At 37.3% G+C, this 17883-nt stretch overlaps 1 protein-coding gene across 1 annotated transcript; it reads right to left on the bottom strand.

The window, feature by feature from the left end:
- Positions 1-3763: 3763 nt before the first annotated feature.
- LOC106453687 lies at positions 3764-4488 on the bottom strand. Its single transcript, XM_013895908.1, has 2 exons — positions 4047-4488; positions 3764-3954 (listed from the first exon to the last, which is right to left on the bottom strand). The coding sequence occupies exons 1-2, from the start codon at positions 4486-4488 to the stop codon at positions 3764-3766; spliced, it is 633 nt and encodes a 210-aa protein (XP_013751362.1).
- Positions 4489-17883: the final 13395 nt, after the last annotated feature.

The following is a 17883-nucleotide window of genomic DNA, read 5'->3' as shown; positions in this document are numbered from 1 at the left end:
AGTCCATCCGGTTTCTATGAGTTTTTTAGGATCTAACTCACTGTACCTTTCTTGTGTAGGATGACATCTATGCATATATCGACTGGAGAGGAAATTATGATGTAGTCCAATCTGATGCTTTTCGCAGAGATGATGATGTGGAGGATGATTGAATCAAGAACCTGATGGAGTTGATAAGAACAGAACATGATTTTAGTGACCATATTTGGGAAATCGAAGAAACTCCAGAGGTTTGTTTAGATCTTCATGATGAAGCACCTGTGAATGATGAATTAGTTGTGAATGATGAATCAGCTGTGAATGATGAATCGACTGTGAATGATGAAGCAGCTGAGAGTGATGAAGACTACCATACTCCAAAAGGATCAAAGAACCTAAGCGCTACATCAAGAAAGGGGTAAGAAGTAGCTTCCGGATCGTGGTATGGAAAAAAGGAAGCATAAGGTTCTCTCTACTGGACCTAAGCAAGCGCCTTTTATTGAAGACATGAAGGCTTTTGTGGCACAGTTGTTTAAGCAGAGTTTCTCTAGAATGGAACAACGGCTACAAAGACTGATGACTGAGACATTTGAGCAAATGAGGACAGAGCTTAAAGATTCACAGAAGGAAGCAAGCGTTGACGTTGAGCTTGGAGAGCCTTCAGCGAAGAAGCCTTCACCGAGCCAGCCACCATTGAGGAGGTCCACACGCGGGGTAAAGAAACACTAGTCTTCACCACTCTCTTAAATGTCATTTTATCTTGTTTATTAGGTGGTTTGCGTGTCTGTTTGTCTTACTGTCATCTATGATATTGGCCTGAATTTTTTGGTGTTTTATAAGGTCTCGGTTTGTAAGTGTGCTTGGTGTGTTAGTGTCCTTGGTTTGTAATCGTGTAGTTTGAAATTTTGTAAAATGTTAGTGTGTAAAATATTAGAACTATTTATAAAATGTTCATGAAATGGATTTGTTTGTGCTTAATATTATGTTGTTAATTGATTATTTATCCTAACATAACAGGAAGCATCTCAGAGTTCATTTGATGTGAATTTTAGCCAAGCAGATGATATCATTCCCGGGATAGGTACGCAAGGCGTTGAAGGGCTTTCTCAGACCTCGTATGTGCCCGGCTTTGATCCATCTCAGACCAATAAGGGAGATTCCAAGGACTTCAGTCCGAGATTCAATAGCTCCACTGCCGTCACATTGGGAGAAATGGAATAAAGGAAAATGACTTCAGCTTACTGATTCACCATTGCGCACAGATGGTTCTCCGCAGTCGTCACTGTATTATTGCTCCGAAGAATCATGGATAGGATTCACGGAATGGGTTAAGAAACCAAAACCTTACCACTTGGTCCGTCAATCGTAAATTTGTCTATAGCTACAAGGATTGTAAGTCCTGGAAAATGGCTTGGCAACGAGGTAATGTTTTCTTGTACTAATTTGTTGAATTTATCTTTGTAACACATTAGTTTATTTTCATTGTGAATATTCAGGAAATGGATGCAGTTATGTTTATATGGCGAGTCAACACAACTTTGAAGCGTTGGGATCCAAGCCGTGTTGCTTTCTTAAATGCTATGTTCTGCCTCCAAATCGACCCTGCATACAACAAGTTCTTTCCTAACAAAAAACCTATGAATTGCCTGGTATTCGTCTTGGGTACGGCAGAGGAGAGCTTCCATCTCATGGGCGTACTGATCAAGTTTGGGGTGTCAATGTTGATCGTCTCTACTTTCCTTTGTTTGTAAATGGTAATCATCCACTCCTCTACACGTCTTAGTTTTCAGCTGGGTTTCATTTACAAATTTAGTATTGTCCAACGCATGTAATCACTGGGTTCCTGTCTGCATCAACATTATTGAAAAAAGGGTGGAAGTCTTTGACTGCGGCGGGGGAAAGAATAGACAATACGTTGACAAGTTTGTTGCTATGATTCCTAGGATAGTGAAGGCCGCGTTTGACCACCTGAAAGACAGAAGCAACTACTCCTCGCATCATATTCTATCATGGATGTGCCTATGAAGATGAGATTGAACAAGTCTTGTTGTGACTGCTGTGCATACGCACTCAAGCATTTGGAATGCCATCTGCTTGGTATCGACCTCAGTTTATTGGATGATGAAATAATCATGGGTTGCAGACAGAAGATTGGTGTGGATTTATGGGAGGCTGCACACGATCCCATTTACGCTGAGGCAATGACACGATATGTGCCTTCACCATGGGAGAGAGAAGAGGTCTTTGACCTTGAAGATTGATTATGTGTCTAATTTTGTGGAAAATTCTAGCTTTTGTTTAGATGAAAATTTGTGACAACTCTAGCTTTAGATTTTCTAGGAATTATGTGACAATTCTATCTTTGTTTTTGTAGGATTTTTAGTTCTTCTAATTTGATTTTCTGTAAAGAATTGTGTACTACATGATCATAAAACCTCAGGACCAAAAACACATTCAGAATACATCCATAATTCATAAACAAGCCCTAAACCCTAAACAAACTCTAAACCCTAAATAAACCCTAAACCCTAAACCCATAACCTCAAATATATCCTAAACCCTTAACTCTAACCAAAATCGAAACCATAACCCCAAACAAACATGACATCTATTTATTCACCAGTAATGTAAATCTTATACTGATTATCAATTGATCAATTGTCAGGCCACTTTCTTTGCTCTATGTTTTGAAACTAAATTAGAGGATTCGAAGACAAAGTACATACGTTTAGCAGCTTGTTGTAGTCGTATATTTTGTGATTTTTTTTCTGATCTGCCTTTGCTAGTATACACGTTATAGAAGTATGATAGCACGTCGTTTAGCTAATTATTTTGACATATTCCCTTTTCTTCCTCATTCTTCCTCGATAGAGAGAATTACAGCGACAAAAATTTGGAGATCGACTCAATCATGTCTTCGTCCAATTCTTCATCCACTCCAACAGATCGAGTCGCCAAACAACGCGGAATTCACACGAGATGCAATTGCGGTGAGGCAGTGTCTCATTTCACTTCAAAAACAGTTAGAAATCTAGGAAGATTATTTCATCGTTGTCCGATGGGATCTGAGATGGTTAGTCTTATAATCATGTAACTTTGTCTTTGTTTCAATCTAATTGTTTATTGGATGTTAATGATGAAGGACAAAACCCACTTGTTCAAATGGACTGATAAGTCAGTTGTTGAGGAAATTGAAGACTTTCAGGACCTGTTTGACGTGCTGCTTGTTGACAATATCGAGTTTCAGAAATCAGTGAGAGCTGGTGAGACCATGATGAAAGGCCATGAGAGTAAAATTGAAGAGATGGAAGATGCAATTGCACATTGTGAAGAGAAGATCACAGAATGCATTAGAGAATTAAGGATCATAAAAGCTTTGTTTGTGTGTTGTTTGGTGATGGTCTTCATGTACCTTGCATATGCATGATGTTCATGTGCTGCCTCAAATTGTTGTTGTTTTTTCAAACAAGTTTAAGACTATGTTTCTTGTTATTTCTTGGTGATTATCATCTACTAGAACTAATAATTTTTCAAATACCAAATTGTCACAAACATAGATCGATTTGTCTCAAGAGTTTAGCAAATACCAAATAGTCAAATAGGTTCTTAAACAGAAGATCACTATGTTTCAAGATCAATAAGAAACAAAACAGAGACAACAAAACACACAGAACAAACTAGATGGGTCAATCACATGTTCCTCTCTTGTGTCCTTCGGTACCACAACGACTGCACTTGTGCTTTTTATTCTTTCTTGATCCTTCAAAAGATTTTATCTTGTCTTCTACTGATTCATACCTTCTCTCTGACCAGCACTCTTTTTTGTCTCTGGTGGTAAAACCTTAGCAAGTTTAACCTCAGCAGGGACATTCCATTCAGACTGTGGAACTGCTATTGGATTAATGCATTCCGCATAGGCGGTTCTCCACGCTGCAGTGGTGTATAAGTCGTCAGTTAATTTGTGCACTTCCATGCCTGTACCAACAAAACTGTGATTGATTGGAGTCGATATGCTGAAATTACCAAAAATAAGTAGGTCCCAAGTTCATGTGTTTATACTTCCATACCTCGTGAATAAATTGCAGGAATGGCGTGTCGGCAAGGAATTTTTCCTATATTGTACTTCCCACTTGTGCATGTTCTTTTTTCCAAATCAACATGACAATCATATATGTCTCCTTTCACAAGCGATTCGAAGTCGTCAGCCTTGTAGACTTGAAACCCTTTTGCCTTCACAATTCTCCTATCAATCTTTTTCTCCACCTTAGTGGTTAAAGGATCAAGATGCTTAGAGCTTACCAAGCGACGCTCATAGAACCATCGAGTCAACAATTCTCTTATACTATCTAGCAAAGGAATAACCGGATATTCTCTAGGTATTCTCAGAACTGAATTTATCGACTCTGCAGGGTTTGTGGTCCTAATTTCATACATTTCACCAGGGAAGAGAGAACGATCCCATTTGCGCACATCAGCCTCCCGTAGATATCTTCCAAGCTCAGGACTCATTTCAAAAAATTTGGTGACACGTTCATGAAATTCAGTTACCTATATGCCCGTGAAGCCTTTTCCACCAAGGCAGTCAACCCGTTTGTCTTGAAAAATGCAACCACATTGGTCAACAAGTGATGAATGCAAATTCCATGTGCTGATTGAGGGTAGACAGTCCCAATCGCTTTAGAAATAGATGCATTTCTATCTGAGACAAAAGCTAGGTCTTGACAATCAGCAAAAACCACTTTCAACTATCTGAAGAACCACCCCCATGAATCGTCATTCTCCGAATCAACAACCCCAAATGCAATCGGATACAAATTAGAGTTATCATCTACATCAGTACCAACAAGTAGGACTCCTTTGTAATTTTTTTTTAAGAAAAGTTCCATCAACAACAATCACCGTTCACATTGCATTGTAGAATCCTCTAACTGATTGACCAAATGACATAAATAGATACATGAATCTTCTCTTCTCATTAGTTTCATAGTGAGTATGCGTACCAGGATTAGCTTCTTTAATCATATGCAAATATGTTGGTATTTTAGCATAACTGCGATCTGGTATACCTCTGGCAGGTGCAATAGCAAACTCACAAGCTTCCCAAGCGTGCCAATAAGTAATCTCACAACTATGCTCAAATCTCATAAATTGAATGATGTCATTTGCTTTTGGGCCATCGTTTGCACCATCAAATCAATGTTGTATCAGAGTCCCAATTGTTCTTGCCGATGTTGTTTTTCCGAATTTCCTTTTCTTTGAAGGAGCACATGAATGTCTTCCCTCGCACTGGTTGATTATGAAATATGTAGACCCATCTATACCTTTCGCATGCACAGTCCAGTTGCACAATGCATCCTTACATCGAATATACCACCATTTTCTCGTGGATTTGAAAACAGTGTAATCAAAATTATTCTCCATCGCCAAAAGTTCCATTGTGGCCTTCAGAACCCCTTTACTTCTGAAAATTTGATCCTTCTTCACGAAATCTCCTCTCCAAGCTCGACCATCCTTTTCACTGTCTCCATTGTTTTTACTCCTTAACCCAGCATCACCGGAACCATCCACAGCGACATGATCCTTCCTTTTATCACAAGACTCCTTTGACGGCTTCACAAAATCTGCTCGATTTATCTCAGGAACTTCTTCATCCTCAACATTACTTGAATCACACGGCTCCTTATTCAAATCGATATTGACTCGTTCTTTTTGGTTTACACCCAAACCAGAGAACGTGACACACAAGGTAGTAGATGAATCCCTCTTTGCATACGCCAAAAAATTAGATGCTTGCCGATCATTGGTGATAATAATTGGAGGATTCCCTCTTTGATTAACCATCGAATAACTGAACTCGGTATTAAGAACATTATGGTCCACCCCATAATCCTCACACACGATCCTCTCGAGCTTCTCCAATGGAGTAGTAGTTTCTAATGTTACCATTCGACCACGCCTTGCTTTGTCTACCACGAAACTCCACTCTTCACTGCAACTAGACACCCATTCACCAGATTTAACATAGATTAGAACCATGTTGTATTGATAGAGAGAAGAGATGACTTTGTGGATGAAGAAGAGAGAAACACAAACGAAGAGAAAAAGATCGTGGGAGGAGGAGGAGGAGAAGAACGTGGAGAAAATTTTCTCAAATATATTTTGAGAGATTTAGGGTAGATTTAGTTTAGATTTAGGAAACTTCTTTAACAGAATATGGAAGTTTCCATATTTTCACGATTTGCCTAGAATATGTACACTACCTAAGTAGAACACCGTATAATAGGTGAGAAATGTATTCTTCCTGTAGGCGTCATATAAGGTAAAAGGCAGAACAAGTTATGTCACGTGATATAACCGACCTATATCATTGAGTTGTGGCTATATATCGTTATCAAGCTGTAGGTAGACCGAAGACATCTTTCTTGATTATAACGTAACCGATTCTATCTTTGCTAGAATATACAAGAAAGGTTAGTTTACGGTATATACCCTTGATATATCTATGTTTAAAACTTAGAATCGGACATATAAACTAGGTAGATTATCAGAATGAGTATTCTAACTGTAGCTAGAAGATAAAATAAAATATGATTCCAATTTTTTTAAAAAAAAGTTTAAACATATATATTGTCATACTTATGTTTCCAACAGTTTTCATATTTTTTTACATTTTTAAAATTCAATTTTCTATTTTCCCCATTAAAGAAGGGTAAAACATGTCTATAATTGTTAAAAGTATGAGAAGTCTTATTGTGACAAACAAAAGTTCAAAGTGTCTCATTTTTCCAATTCTCCTTTTATTAAATAAGTAATTAATCTATGTAGAATGTGAATTATAAGTTACCTTGTCCAAGACTTTGAGCCTTTTTTTGTTTCGTGCTTCACATAGAAAAAGTATATAACACAGATGATAATAGTTACCACAATTGCTGCTATTATGATTCCAACTAGCGGCTGAAACATCCAGTGACTCTTGGAAGCTTTATTAACACCTGCAAAAATGACACAGAAGCTTATCTCTTGCCATATTTTCAAACTGATAGAACATGAAACAAATGCTTTAACCATTGGCAGAGATATACAATGATATCAACCAAAGGCTAAAATCACTAAGTGACAAGTGAAACATGTACACTTCCTATGCCACGTTATTTCTTCTTGACAAGGAACGAACACAAGACAAAACGAGAACACTCCCTTGTGCAACAGATGTTATATGAACAAAGCCAACTATAAGAGATGAAAACGAAAAGAAACCCTCGTGTTAATCTACATCAAATAAATCTACACTTTAAATTTTACAGCAAAAAAACAGAAAGTTACAGTTCATTCCAATCACCCTCTTAACCTAAGTATCTTGTTACAAGAAACTCTCGTGATAATGAGTTGCCCGGTATTTTCGTTTTTTATTTATTTATTCTAAAGTTATTAAATAAAATTTAAGAAACAAACTAAAAGGGCCTTGCACGGGATTTTCACATTTTTAATTTTATTTTTAAAAAAATTTCTCAAAAAAAAATTATTTTAAAACTATTAAATAAAATTTAAAAAACCTAATTATTAGGAAGCCGACTGGTGACCATTCTGAAAACAAGAGGAACGAAAAGGAATAAAATTGCAGGAATGAAAACAAATGGTTGTTCCATCCCATATTGAACAAGGAATAACTTTGTTCTTTATTTCTCTACAAAAAAAAAATGCTAGAGAATGAGAAGAAAAATTATTGCTTATGAATGGTGATTTTTTTAGAAATGTTAGGGAATGCATTATTCTTCGTCGTTCCTTGGTCACCATTCATACCCGGAGTTTTTTCTTAGGTTTACCCATAGGGGAAGAGGTTCACCCTTAACATAATAACTAATTAAAATTTGCAAACTTATATTATATTTTTGAAATAAAAAGTAAAAAATTATAAAAGTAGTAGTAATTGCCAGAAAAATAAAATAAAAATAGTAGTAATTGTCATCAAAATCCTAAATTCCACTAAATCCTAATGTTATTCAAATTATTGGAGGTATATCTCTTCTTCTATTTTGACATATTGGTGGTCATTATTACTATTTTGTTTTGGCAATTACTTTTAATTTTAATATTTTTTACTTTTTTATTTCAAAAATATAATATGAGTTGACAAATTTTTATTGGTTATTATGTTAGGGGTACATCTTAGGGGGTAAACTTAAGAAAAACTCAATTATTAGGGAAATTGTCCTAGATAGCTCTTTCTTAAGTTTTTATCAGTACAATAGCATCATCAGAAACGACGTGTTCCATGTGCATCTCACAACCTCGTCTTCCCTACTGCTGTGCCTTGATTTGTGCGCAGTGTCGCGGACGAAGAAAACGAGTGACTAGTAGATGAAGAAGGAACCGAAACGGTGAAGTTTGTACTACCAGCTCCATAGACATTGAAAGAGACTCGCAGTTCCCTCTACGCGTCAAATGATGTTCGAGCTGTTGATGCTGGCGTTGGCAACGTATGGCGACTTACGTCCTTCTCGTTCCGTTGATCCACATCAAGTGTTATCTCTGATCCTCCTCCCCATTGTCGTTGTTCTCCTCTGGCCATTTTCGTCAGATATTCTTTCAACGGTGGTGGCTTCCCTGATCCGAAATTGAAACTTATGCTTAATCTACCACTCTTTCGAACTATAGAGGCTGATCTCTACCACTGGTTCCTGCATCCGCTACAGTGACTTGTTCGGAAATTTTGCTGTCTTGCCAGAAGTTGTAGTTAGGATCACTTTCCACGGGTGCGTCCCCAACGTCTTCATGGCTAGCGCTCTGTTTTTTGGTGGTCCATGTCGGGATGGTGATCATGGTGGGAGGATTCGAACTCTAGTTTGGGTTCATGAACTATGGCTATTTAACCACTACACTAAAGGCACACTTGTCGAACATTACCTGGTGGCCGGAAGCCCATGCTTCTTTTGCTTGGGTCCAACCGTCGAGGGCCGGCTCTGTGCTTAGGAGGGCTTGTGTCACTTTGATCTCATGGGCTACGAATCCGTTTGCAAGAGCTGTGAGATTTGAAAGAATTTCTGAAATCCATTCAGATAGTGAAATGAAAACAACTGAAGAAAGGAAAACGGATTTACGAACTTTAGACAAGGAAACATAAACTTCGGCGCTTGTTGTGATGCTTGGCACAAGACTTTTGATAAATAAAAAAGTGTTACGTGTAACTGCATGGAGTATACTGTAAGCAATTTAAGTTATTCAATTATTTTCAAATAATATTATCTTGGTTTAAGAGAGTTAAATCGTTATAAGTTGGGGTAAAGAAGTGTTCAATAGCCAAATAGCTTCAGTGATTTCATTGTATATCTTCATCTTAAACTTTTAGAAGATAATTTGTTGAATGTACACAAACTGAATCCTTGGCTCAGCCATTGGGAATACGCACAGATAGACGACATCCACTCTTAGAGATCATTATTGCAGATTATCTTGGATGACTCCTTCTCTTCAGAAGGGATCGTTTTAGACAACCCCAATTTTATTAAAGATAGTTTGTTTAAACAACCTTGGTTAAAACATTTTAACCATATGTGTTGGTTAAAACATTTTAGGGCTATTTGCAAAATTGACTCAAAACTCAATGTCAAACACAAAACTAACTTATTATTTTAAAAAAAAAATTAATTCATTTGCTCTATTTGCCCCAAAAGTTCGTATAATTCACGAAAATCTCATTAATATTTTTTTTTTTTGAAAATTATTTTTTTACTCTCTCAACCTCATCATCCTCAAGTATTTACAAGATTGTCATTGCCATGAATACACCAACTACCATGAACAACCAATTTGAAACTCTTAATGCACCCAAAATTGATTTACACTCCTTCTTTCTCATTTCTCATGAACTACAAACAACATCTCTTTCACTTTCTCTCTATATTCGTCCGAAAAAACTCAAGATTTTGATTCTAAATTTTTTTAAGGTTCATAGAGCCATTCAAGCTCACGATTCTTGGTGGGTCGCTTTCGGTTGAGGTTCTGGGTGCTTGGAAAAAACTTATGTGTGCTAAAGAAGTTTTCTCACGAATTTAAGGTATGAAATCAATTTTTTTTTTCCAGATCTGTCCGTCAGACGACTTCTGTGTAAGTCTTCTGGATGTAGAATACTTACGCGGAAGTCTTCTGGTCAATGCAGAGGTTAGTTTTGTAATTGACCTTATGTGTATCTTTTTGATACGACTTATCTAGAAGTCTTCCGGTTTTCTTTGTTTTCCAAAAAAATTCAAAAATCCCAGAGATGACTTCCATGTAAGTCGTCTAGGATAAACATGTTAATTTTGCATTTGACCGGATTGTGTTAGAAATTTGAATTTTCCTAGAAGACTTACAGGGAAGTCGTCTACAAAAAAATAAGACTTCAATATTTAATTTTTGCTAGAAAACTTCTGGGTTACTTTTGCAATTGGAAAATAAAAATTAAATATTTAATTTCATCCGGACGACTTACATGTAAGTCTTCCGTTAGACGACTTACGTGTAAGTCTTCCAGGATTTTATTTTGATATTCTGGTCAAACCTTGGTTACCACAGATGAATTCCATGTAAGTCGTCTGCTAGAAGACTTACATGTAAGTCGTCCCAAGAAAATTTAATATTTAAGTTTTATTTTTAATTGAAAAAGTAACCCGAGACGACTTACATGGAAGTCGTCTAAAAAAATTAAATATTGAAGTTTTGTTTTTATGTGGACGACTTACGTGTAAGTCGTCTAGGAAAAGTCAAATTTCTGACACAATCCGGTTAAATGCAAAACTAACTTGTTCATCCTAGACGACTTACATGGAAGTCGTCTCTGAGATTTTTGAATTTTTTTTTGTAAAACAAAAGTAAGCCAAAATTTACAAATGACGACTTCCAAAGAAGTCTCCTGTAGAGCAGACTTCTCTGTAAGTCGCCCTTTGTAAATTTTCAATTGCAAAAACGACCTCGTCTTACGACTTCCATGAAAGTCGGCCAGAAGACTTTCATGGAAGTCTTCAACGTCAACGTGTTATAAACTTTCAATTTCTCGAAAACTATAAAGATTTTTTTTTAACATTTTCTTGTTAATTAATGTATATTAGTCAATATTGTGGGCTACTGAATGAAACTTATAACTTAATTGGAGATAATTATGAGGTTAACAACATTCATGCTTATTAATGTTTCTAGGTAATTCGAGAAGACTTCCACATTCTACGTTAGTTTTTGTAAAACTTGTATTTTCAACTTTAAGATATAGTTTTTTTAACTTTCAAAAGTGTTAAGTAACTTCAAGAATATCAAGTCATATGGTTTAACGTGTCTTCTTAGATCATAAGATATACTTTTTAACTTTCATGAAAATTAAAATTTTAATTTTCACCTAAAATTTTGACTTTTTCGCTTAAATTTCCCGCTTATATTTTAATTTCTTTCTTGAAATTTAAGTCTTCCGGGAAGTTTTCCGGAAGACTTCCCATAAGACTTGTAGTTAAAATGTTATATGTCTTCTTACAAACTTAGTTTGTTTTACTTTTTAAAAGTTAAAAATAATGAGTCAACTGTTATAAGTTAATGAGAAGAACTTGTTTATAATTTCAAACATATTTTTCGCAGAGTATAGGAGATCCAAAGATGAGAAGAAGTACACAATAAACATCATGTCCATTGCAGTTTCTTATTTCATTGATTTGAAAAGGTGTAAACACACATTGTTAGGACATAAATCATATCTTTGGAAACATCATTATTGATTTTACAAACATAGAATTATACTCTTATTCTACTCTTGCTTGCTGGTCATAGAACCATACTCTTATTCTATATTACATCTGAGCTTTTGAGCATGGCCTCACAAATGGCGGTAACTGCTTCGCTAACAGACATAGAACCCATCCTTCAACCACCCTGCAATATGAAATACTCAGTCTCAGCAACTCAAAACAGATCATAAACCATAAGCGAAGCCAATACACATGAAACAAAAGAAAAAAATATCTAAATCATTTGAATATTGATCACATCATTTCAATTATAAACAAAAGAGAAAAAAAATTTACAGAGAGTACTAATCACAAAGAATCATCCCACCTGCTTCCTATCAAACCTACCACGATTCATTTATGTGTCAAAAATACACACACACACAAAAAGAAGCATTTAAACGAAACTGGTCACCACACCATAATTCACAAAAAAATCATCTTTAAAAAAAAAGTTCTTAACCACAAGTGTGGTACGTTTTCGGACTACTCCACTCTATAGAATTAAGTGTGTTTTTCCTAGGGCCGACCGGATCAGCCGATAGGACTTATAAAAAAATGATAACAGTTATTTTTGATGATTTTTATTGTTCGGAAATGTGGTCAAAATGTGGTATGTTTTCTTATAGTGTTTAGTCGACCTTTTAAATTTTTGTAATCAACAAATAGTTTCTTTTTTTTATCAAACCACCAAATACTTTGTATTGCTGATTATTAATACAAAAGTCTTTAGTTCCACCCAAAAATACACTTTTTCTAGCTGATCAGTTATGCAATCAAACAACAATGGCCTAATAGTTTCCAATGACAATGAAACATTGTGAAACCCCATATTTAGGAAAATAAAATCACATAAATTATATTATATACGAATAATAATATTTAATAAAAACATGAAATATATACTATATAGTTATAAATTGTAAAGATCTAAACTATTCAACTACATTCGATTAATCGTTCTAGACCATAGGTGTTGTCATTGTCAGCTTAACGAATTATTGAGAACTGGTTATAACTGAACCACCCCCCCCCCCACTTTTTTTTTTCACCGGTCATAGCGTTAGTATCAACATTTGTATTGAATCAAATTTATTTAAATTATTTTAAATTTCATGATAAAAGGTAAATATAAGAATTAGACAATTTTAAATAAATCTCATAAAATCTTTTAAAATACTGCAAAAGTTATTACTCGTGAATTCTTTCGAATTCCAGAATTCAATACCACCCCCTAAGTCCTAGAAAAGTCTAAACCAGATTGGTTCGTCGGTTCGTGTCAAAATCTTTGCCTTAGATTTGAAGGGTTTTTATATCTACCCGTACCAGATTCAAATCTGGTTGTCCGTTTGATACGAATCGGGTCAACATTTACCGTCGTTTTTGGTCTAAAGTAGTTAGGTGAACGAACAGCTTTGAATTCAGTTATCGTGGATTGGGCAACACTCCCGAAGGATCTCCGTAAGGACCCGGTTTTCTCTAAACCAGTATTGGGATTGGATTGATTATTTAATTGGACTAAACCAAAATAATTACAAAATCAAAACAATATATAAACCTGTATGCATCTCCTTCGTCATGTTAACCTAGCCGTCCTCTTTAAAAATAAGAGACAAGCCGTGATCATTGACGTTCCATCAGAACACCACCGTTCGTCATAGTCGTCATCAAGGGGCCACCACCGTCATGACCATCTCACCGGAGGAGGGTCTGAGATCCTTTCCGCGTCGGAGCCTTTATCAACCCTCGTCATGGCTGAGATCTTAACCGAGAGATGTGGAGGAGGCACGATCTAAACTGGAGCTGTGGCGTTTAACACCACCACCAATCCATGTTCATCCCGGAGCCATTAACTACACCAGTTATGAAGCCACGTGAATTGGGGTCACAGTTAGCCAGGTTCCGTCCCGGCCTCGACCCGGGATGGCGATTAGGGGATTAAGTTTTCTACGTTTTAAAATATATATATATATATATATATATATATATTAAAAAATAATATATATATATATATATATATATAATAAAAAAATATTTGCGAAGTTTTTTTAGCACCATTCTATCTAGTAATTACTAACTCAATTGTCTCTTTTTATGACTATGAGTAAAATCATCGTCATTCGGCTATCTTATGTTCAACAGATGTGTGATGTCGTAGTTGTCAGATTGCAAAGAGGTTTATCAGATTCTTCGGTCATTATTCCGAGGTTGTTCAAGAGTTTATATGTGACGTTTCTACCACCACCCAATCTCAAGCCATCGCTCCACGAGTTTCAGATGCATGAGTTATGTGATTTGAGGTGTGAGCCATTGGTTGGCATGTGTTGTTTTTGTGTACGAGTATGTTGACTATTTTGGAGGTATGTTCAGTTTGTAAACTCGTGGGGATCGCTTTTGGATTGGGGGTGCGGCAGCTTGCGTTGTATTGATATTGGAGTTACGCTAGGTTTTGTTTGCTAGTTTTTGGCATTGTTGATCGTTTCAGAGATGTGTCAGTTGAAACAGCTGGCATGGGATGTGGGAGCTATTTATATTCATCGCATTGTACCAGTTATGCTCAGAGGACTGATTTGCTCAGAGACTCGTTAGAGATGGAGCCACGTTTTTACGATGTCATCCTTAGGATGGATTGTCTACCACGACATCGAGTAGTGTTGGATTGCCTGAGGGCAAGAGTTGACATTGCTGGAGCAGATGAGAGTTTTTATTGCATGCATGCTACATGCTGAGGAGTTATTGGACATAGGAGCAGATGGATTTTCGGAGAACATTTTGATGGTTAAGGATGATGGACAGCATGAGCTGCAGGATCTTTCAGATATTATAGAGTGTGAGAATGGATTTGAGGCTTTAAAAGGATCACTGTCAGCCAGAGGAGACATTCTTACGATTGAGTTGGAGTCAGGGACGACACCGGTTTCACGATTTTCTATACCAATTAGTACCAGCAGAGATGACCGGGTGGAAAGAGCATATGGAAGATTCATCAGACAAGGGTTTTACCAGACCGAGTACTTCACCGTGAGGAGTATCATTATTATTTGTGAAGAAGAAAGATGAGAGTTTCAGAATTTGTATCGACTACAGAGGTCTGAACAAAGTGACCATTAAGGATAAGTATCGTTTCCGCGTATTGATGAGTCGTTAGATTACCTACAAGAGGTTCATAGTTCTTGAAGATGGACTTGGCATCAGGATACCATCAGATTGCTATAGCTGAGGAGTATCTACGGTTGTGGATTTTTGTATATGTTATGGATATTATGAGTTGTAGTGATACCATTTAGCTCGACGGATGCACCGTTAGCATTCGTGAAGCTTATGAATGACGTTTTCGTGAACACTTGGATAAGTGCGCAATTGTATTCATCGACGACATCCTGATTTATTCTTGGAGCTGAGAGGAGCATGTTGAGCAGTTACAGATTGCGTTAGGTAAGCTTGGAGAGCATTAGTTGATTGCCAGCTGAGTAGGTGTAGTTCTGGAAGAGGAAAAAAAAATTGGATTTTTGGATCACGTGTTTCAGAAGCAAGAGTTGCTGTATATTCAGAAAATATTATTACAAGTTCAAAGTGGCCGACACCAAGGGGTACAATGATATGAAGTGTTATTATCATTGACCTAGTATGAAAACGGTTGTAGCTACACCGTGTCACAGTGTCAGACATGTCAAATGGTCATTTCTGTTGATCAGGTACCTTTTTGGTTAACGCTGAGTTTGCTTTTGTCGGAATGGTAATGAGGCTTGGTGATTATGAATATTGTTACTGGATTGTCGATCACCGCATGTGGAAAGGATGTCATCATTGATAGTCATGGATAGACTTACCAAGTCAGCCACCATTTCCTAGTAGTTAAGAAGGCAGACAGAGCTGATCAGTTGGCGCATATTTACATCAGCATAATTATGAGGTTGCATGGAGTTCTTGTCAACATTGCATTGGATCGGGCAGAATTCACGTCTACATTTTGGAGAGCCTTTCAGAAAGCGCTTGGGACGAAGGTCTGTATAAGTACAGCTTAACACCTACAGACAGATGGTTAGTCAGTGAGGACTATTCAGAACTTAGAGGATATGTTCAGGGATTTCATCTTCCAGTGGGATGGAAGCTCGTAAAGCATCTTCATCTAGCAGTGTTTATCTACATCGATAGCTATCGTTCGAGCATTGAGATAAGACTGTATGAGGCTATTTATGGTAGGTCTTGTCGTATACCACTTTGTTGGACCAAAGTGGGGGAGCGACATGAGTAGAACTATTAATGGTTCAAGAGATAATAGAACAAATGGACATGCTCAAGATTCGGCTCAAGGAAGTCCACGACCGCCATAAGAGTTATGCAGATAAGCGACGTAAAAATTGGAGTTCAGAAAGACGACTTAGTATACCTGAAAATGAAGATATTTCAGAGAGGATCTAAGACTCGGGAGCTAAGTAACCCCCTTTGTGGAGCGGATTTGAGCAGTACCTTTTAGATTGCAGTTATCAGCAGAGCTGCCAGACTTCCATTTCTTGACGTATTTCATGTGTGAGTTTGAAAAAATTGTGAGATAGCCAGAGCTAAATTTGCAGCAGCCACCAACTTCAGGATTCGAATTCGAGGACGAATTCCTTATAAGTAAGGGCGAATTGTAACGATCCGGTTTTCTCTAAACCAGTATTGGGATTGGGTTGATTATTTAATTGGACTAAACCAAAATAATTACAAAACCAAAACAATATATAAACCTGTATGCATCTCCTTCGTCATGTTAACCTAGCCGTCATCTTTACAAATGAGAGACATGCCGTGATCATTGCCGTTCCATTAGAACACCACCGTTCGTCATAGTCGTCATCAGAGGGCCACCACCGTCATGATCATCTCACCGGAGAAGGGTCTAAGATCCTTGCCGCGCCGGAGCCTTTATCAACCCTCGTCATGGCTGAGATCTTAACCCAGAGATGTGGAGAAGGCACGATCTAAACTGGAGCTGTGGCGTTTAACACCACCACCAATCCATGTTCATCCCGGAGCCATTAACCACACCAGTTATGAAGCCACGTGAATTGGGGTCACATAATAGATCTGTGAATTGGAGAGCATGAGGATCCATAGCTGCCACGTTAGTCACGACCGATCACCAATCTATGCTGTCGTGAGCCGTTTGTCACCGGAGAGAGGCGTTCTGTCAGCGGAGAACCGGCCGTGTCACCAGAGAGCCGTGCCGTGTCAAGCCATAGCTATCCCGAGAAGGTTAAGTGTAACATTAGTTGTTTCTTGTGTTGCAAGTAACCTTTATATCATAAAACCTAATTGTATCACTCGTATGATGCAATCTTGAATTTGGGTGCAACTTGTTTGATAAGTATTTAATTCTAAATGCAAGACCGAGATTTATTGGTAGAGAGGCTTATCCATTTCAGGGCGTTTCCCATTTGATCTTGGCTAAGTTGAGGGTCTTTTCCCGAACTTCTCTTACACGGCTTAGAATTTTGAATAAGTATAATTTATTTCTAATATGTTCTCCCTGCGTGAAATCGAGTCTGTCATTGCTTGTTTAGTTTTTAGGTTCTTTGCTTAAACCAGAACTAGGGCGTTAGAGGATTCAACAATGATTGTTTTATTTAAAAATTGGTAAATAAAAATAGTTGTTTTATTAAGAGTTATGTGATTGGTTGAGACGGATACAGAGACTGACTTTTGTATGCCGGATTGTATGTAGGTTACGGTCAGCTATAGTCGACCGGTTGACGCGTAACTCAGGAGGTCGATAAATCGTCTACGGGCGTGTGTTACCGAGCACTTGTTCGGTGTGTGTATGAACTGAGCACGTATTCGGTGGTGTTTTTGGCCTGTTAGTGGGTAGCGAGTGTGCACCTCGCTAGAACTATTGTTTGATCTCTGGGTACTTTAGATACCATGTTTGCAACGTGTTAGGATTAAATTATATTTATTCAGAGTGCTCTGTCCGGGTCTATGGACTTCGGATTTAGTATCCCATACCTCACTGAGTGACTTCCCCGTTACTCACCTCTCTTTCTTTCTTATTTCAGGTGAGACAGACAAGTATATGATATTTGGACGGATTTGGTGCTATTGGGTTTTTTATTCGGATTTTTGTTTGGGCTTATATTGAGTGGAGTCGTGTATATGGGCTATGGTGTTATGAGATATT

This window comes from Brassica napus, chromosome C7 (assembly GCF_020379485.1).
Source record: "Brassica napus cultivar Da-Ae chromosome C7, Da-Ae, whole genome shotgun sequence".
Classification (NCBI taxonomy): Eukaryota; Viridiplantae; Streptophyta; class Magnoliopsida; order Brassicales; family Brassicaceae; genus Brassica; species Brassica napus.
The sequence above is the reverse complement of the archived record's forward strand: the minus strand, read 5'-3'. Positions and strand labels throughout refer to the sequence as shown.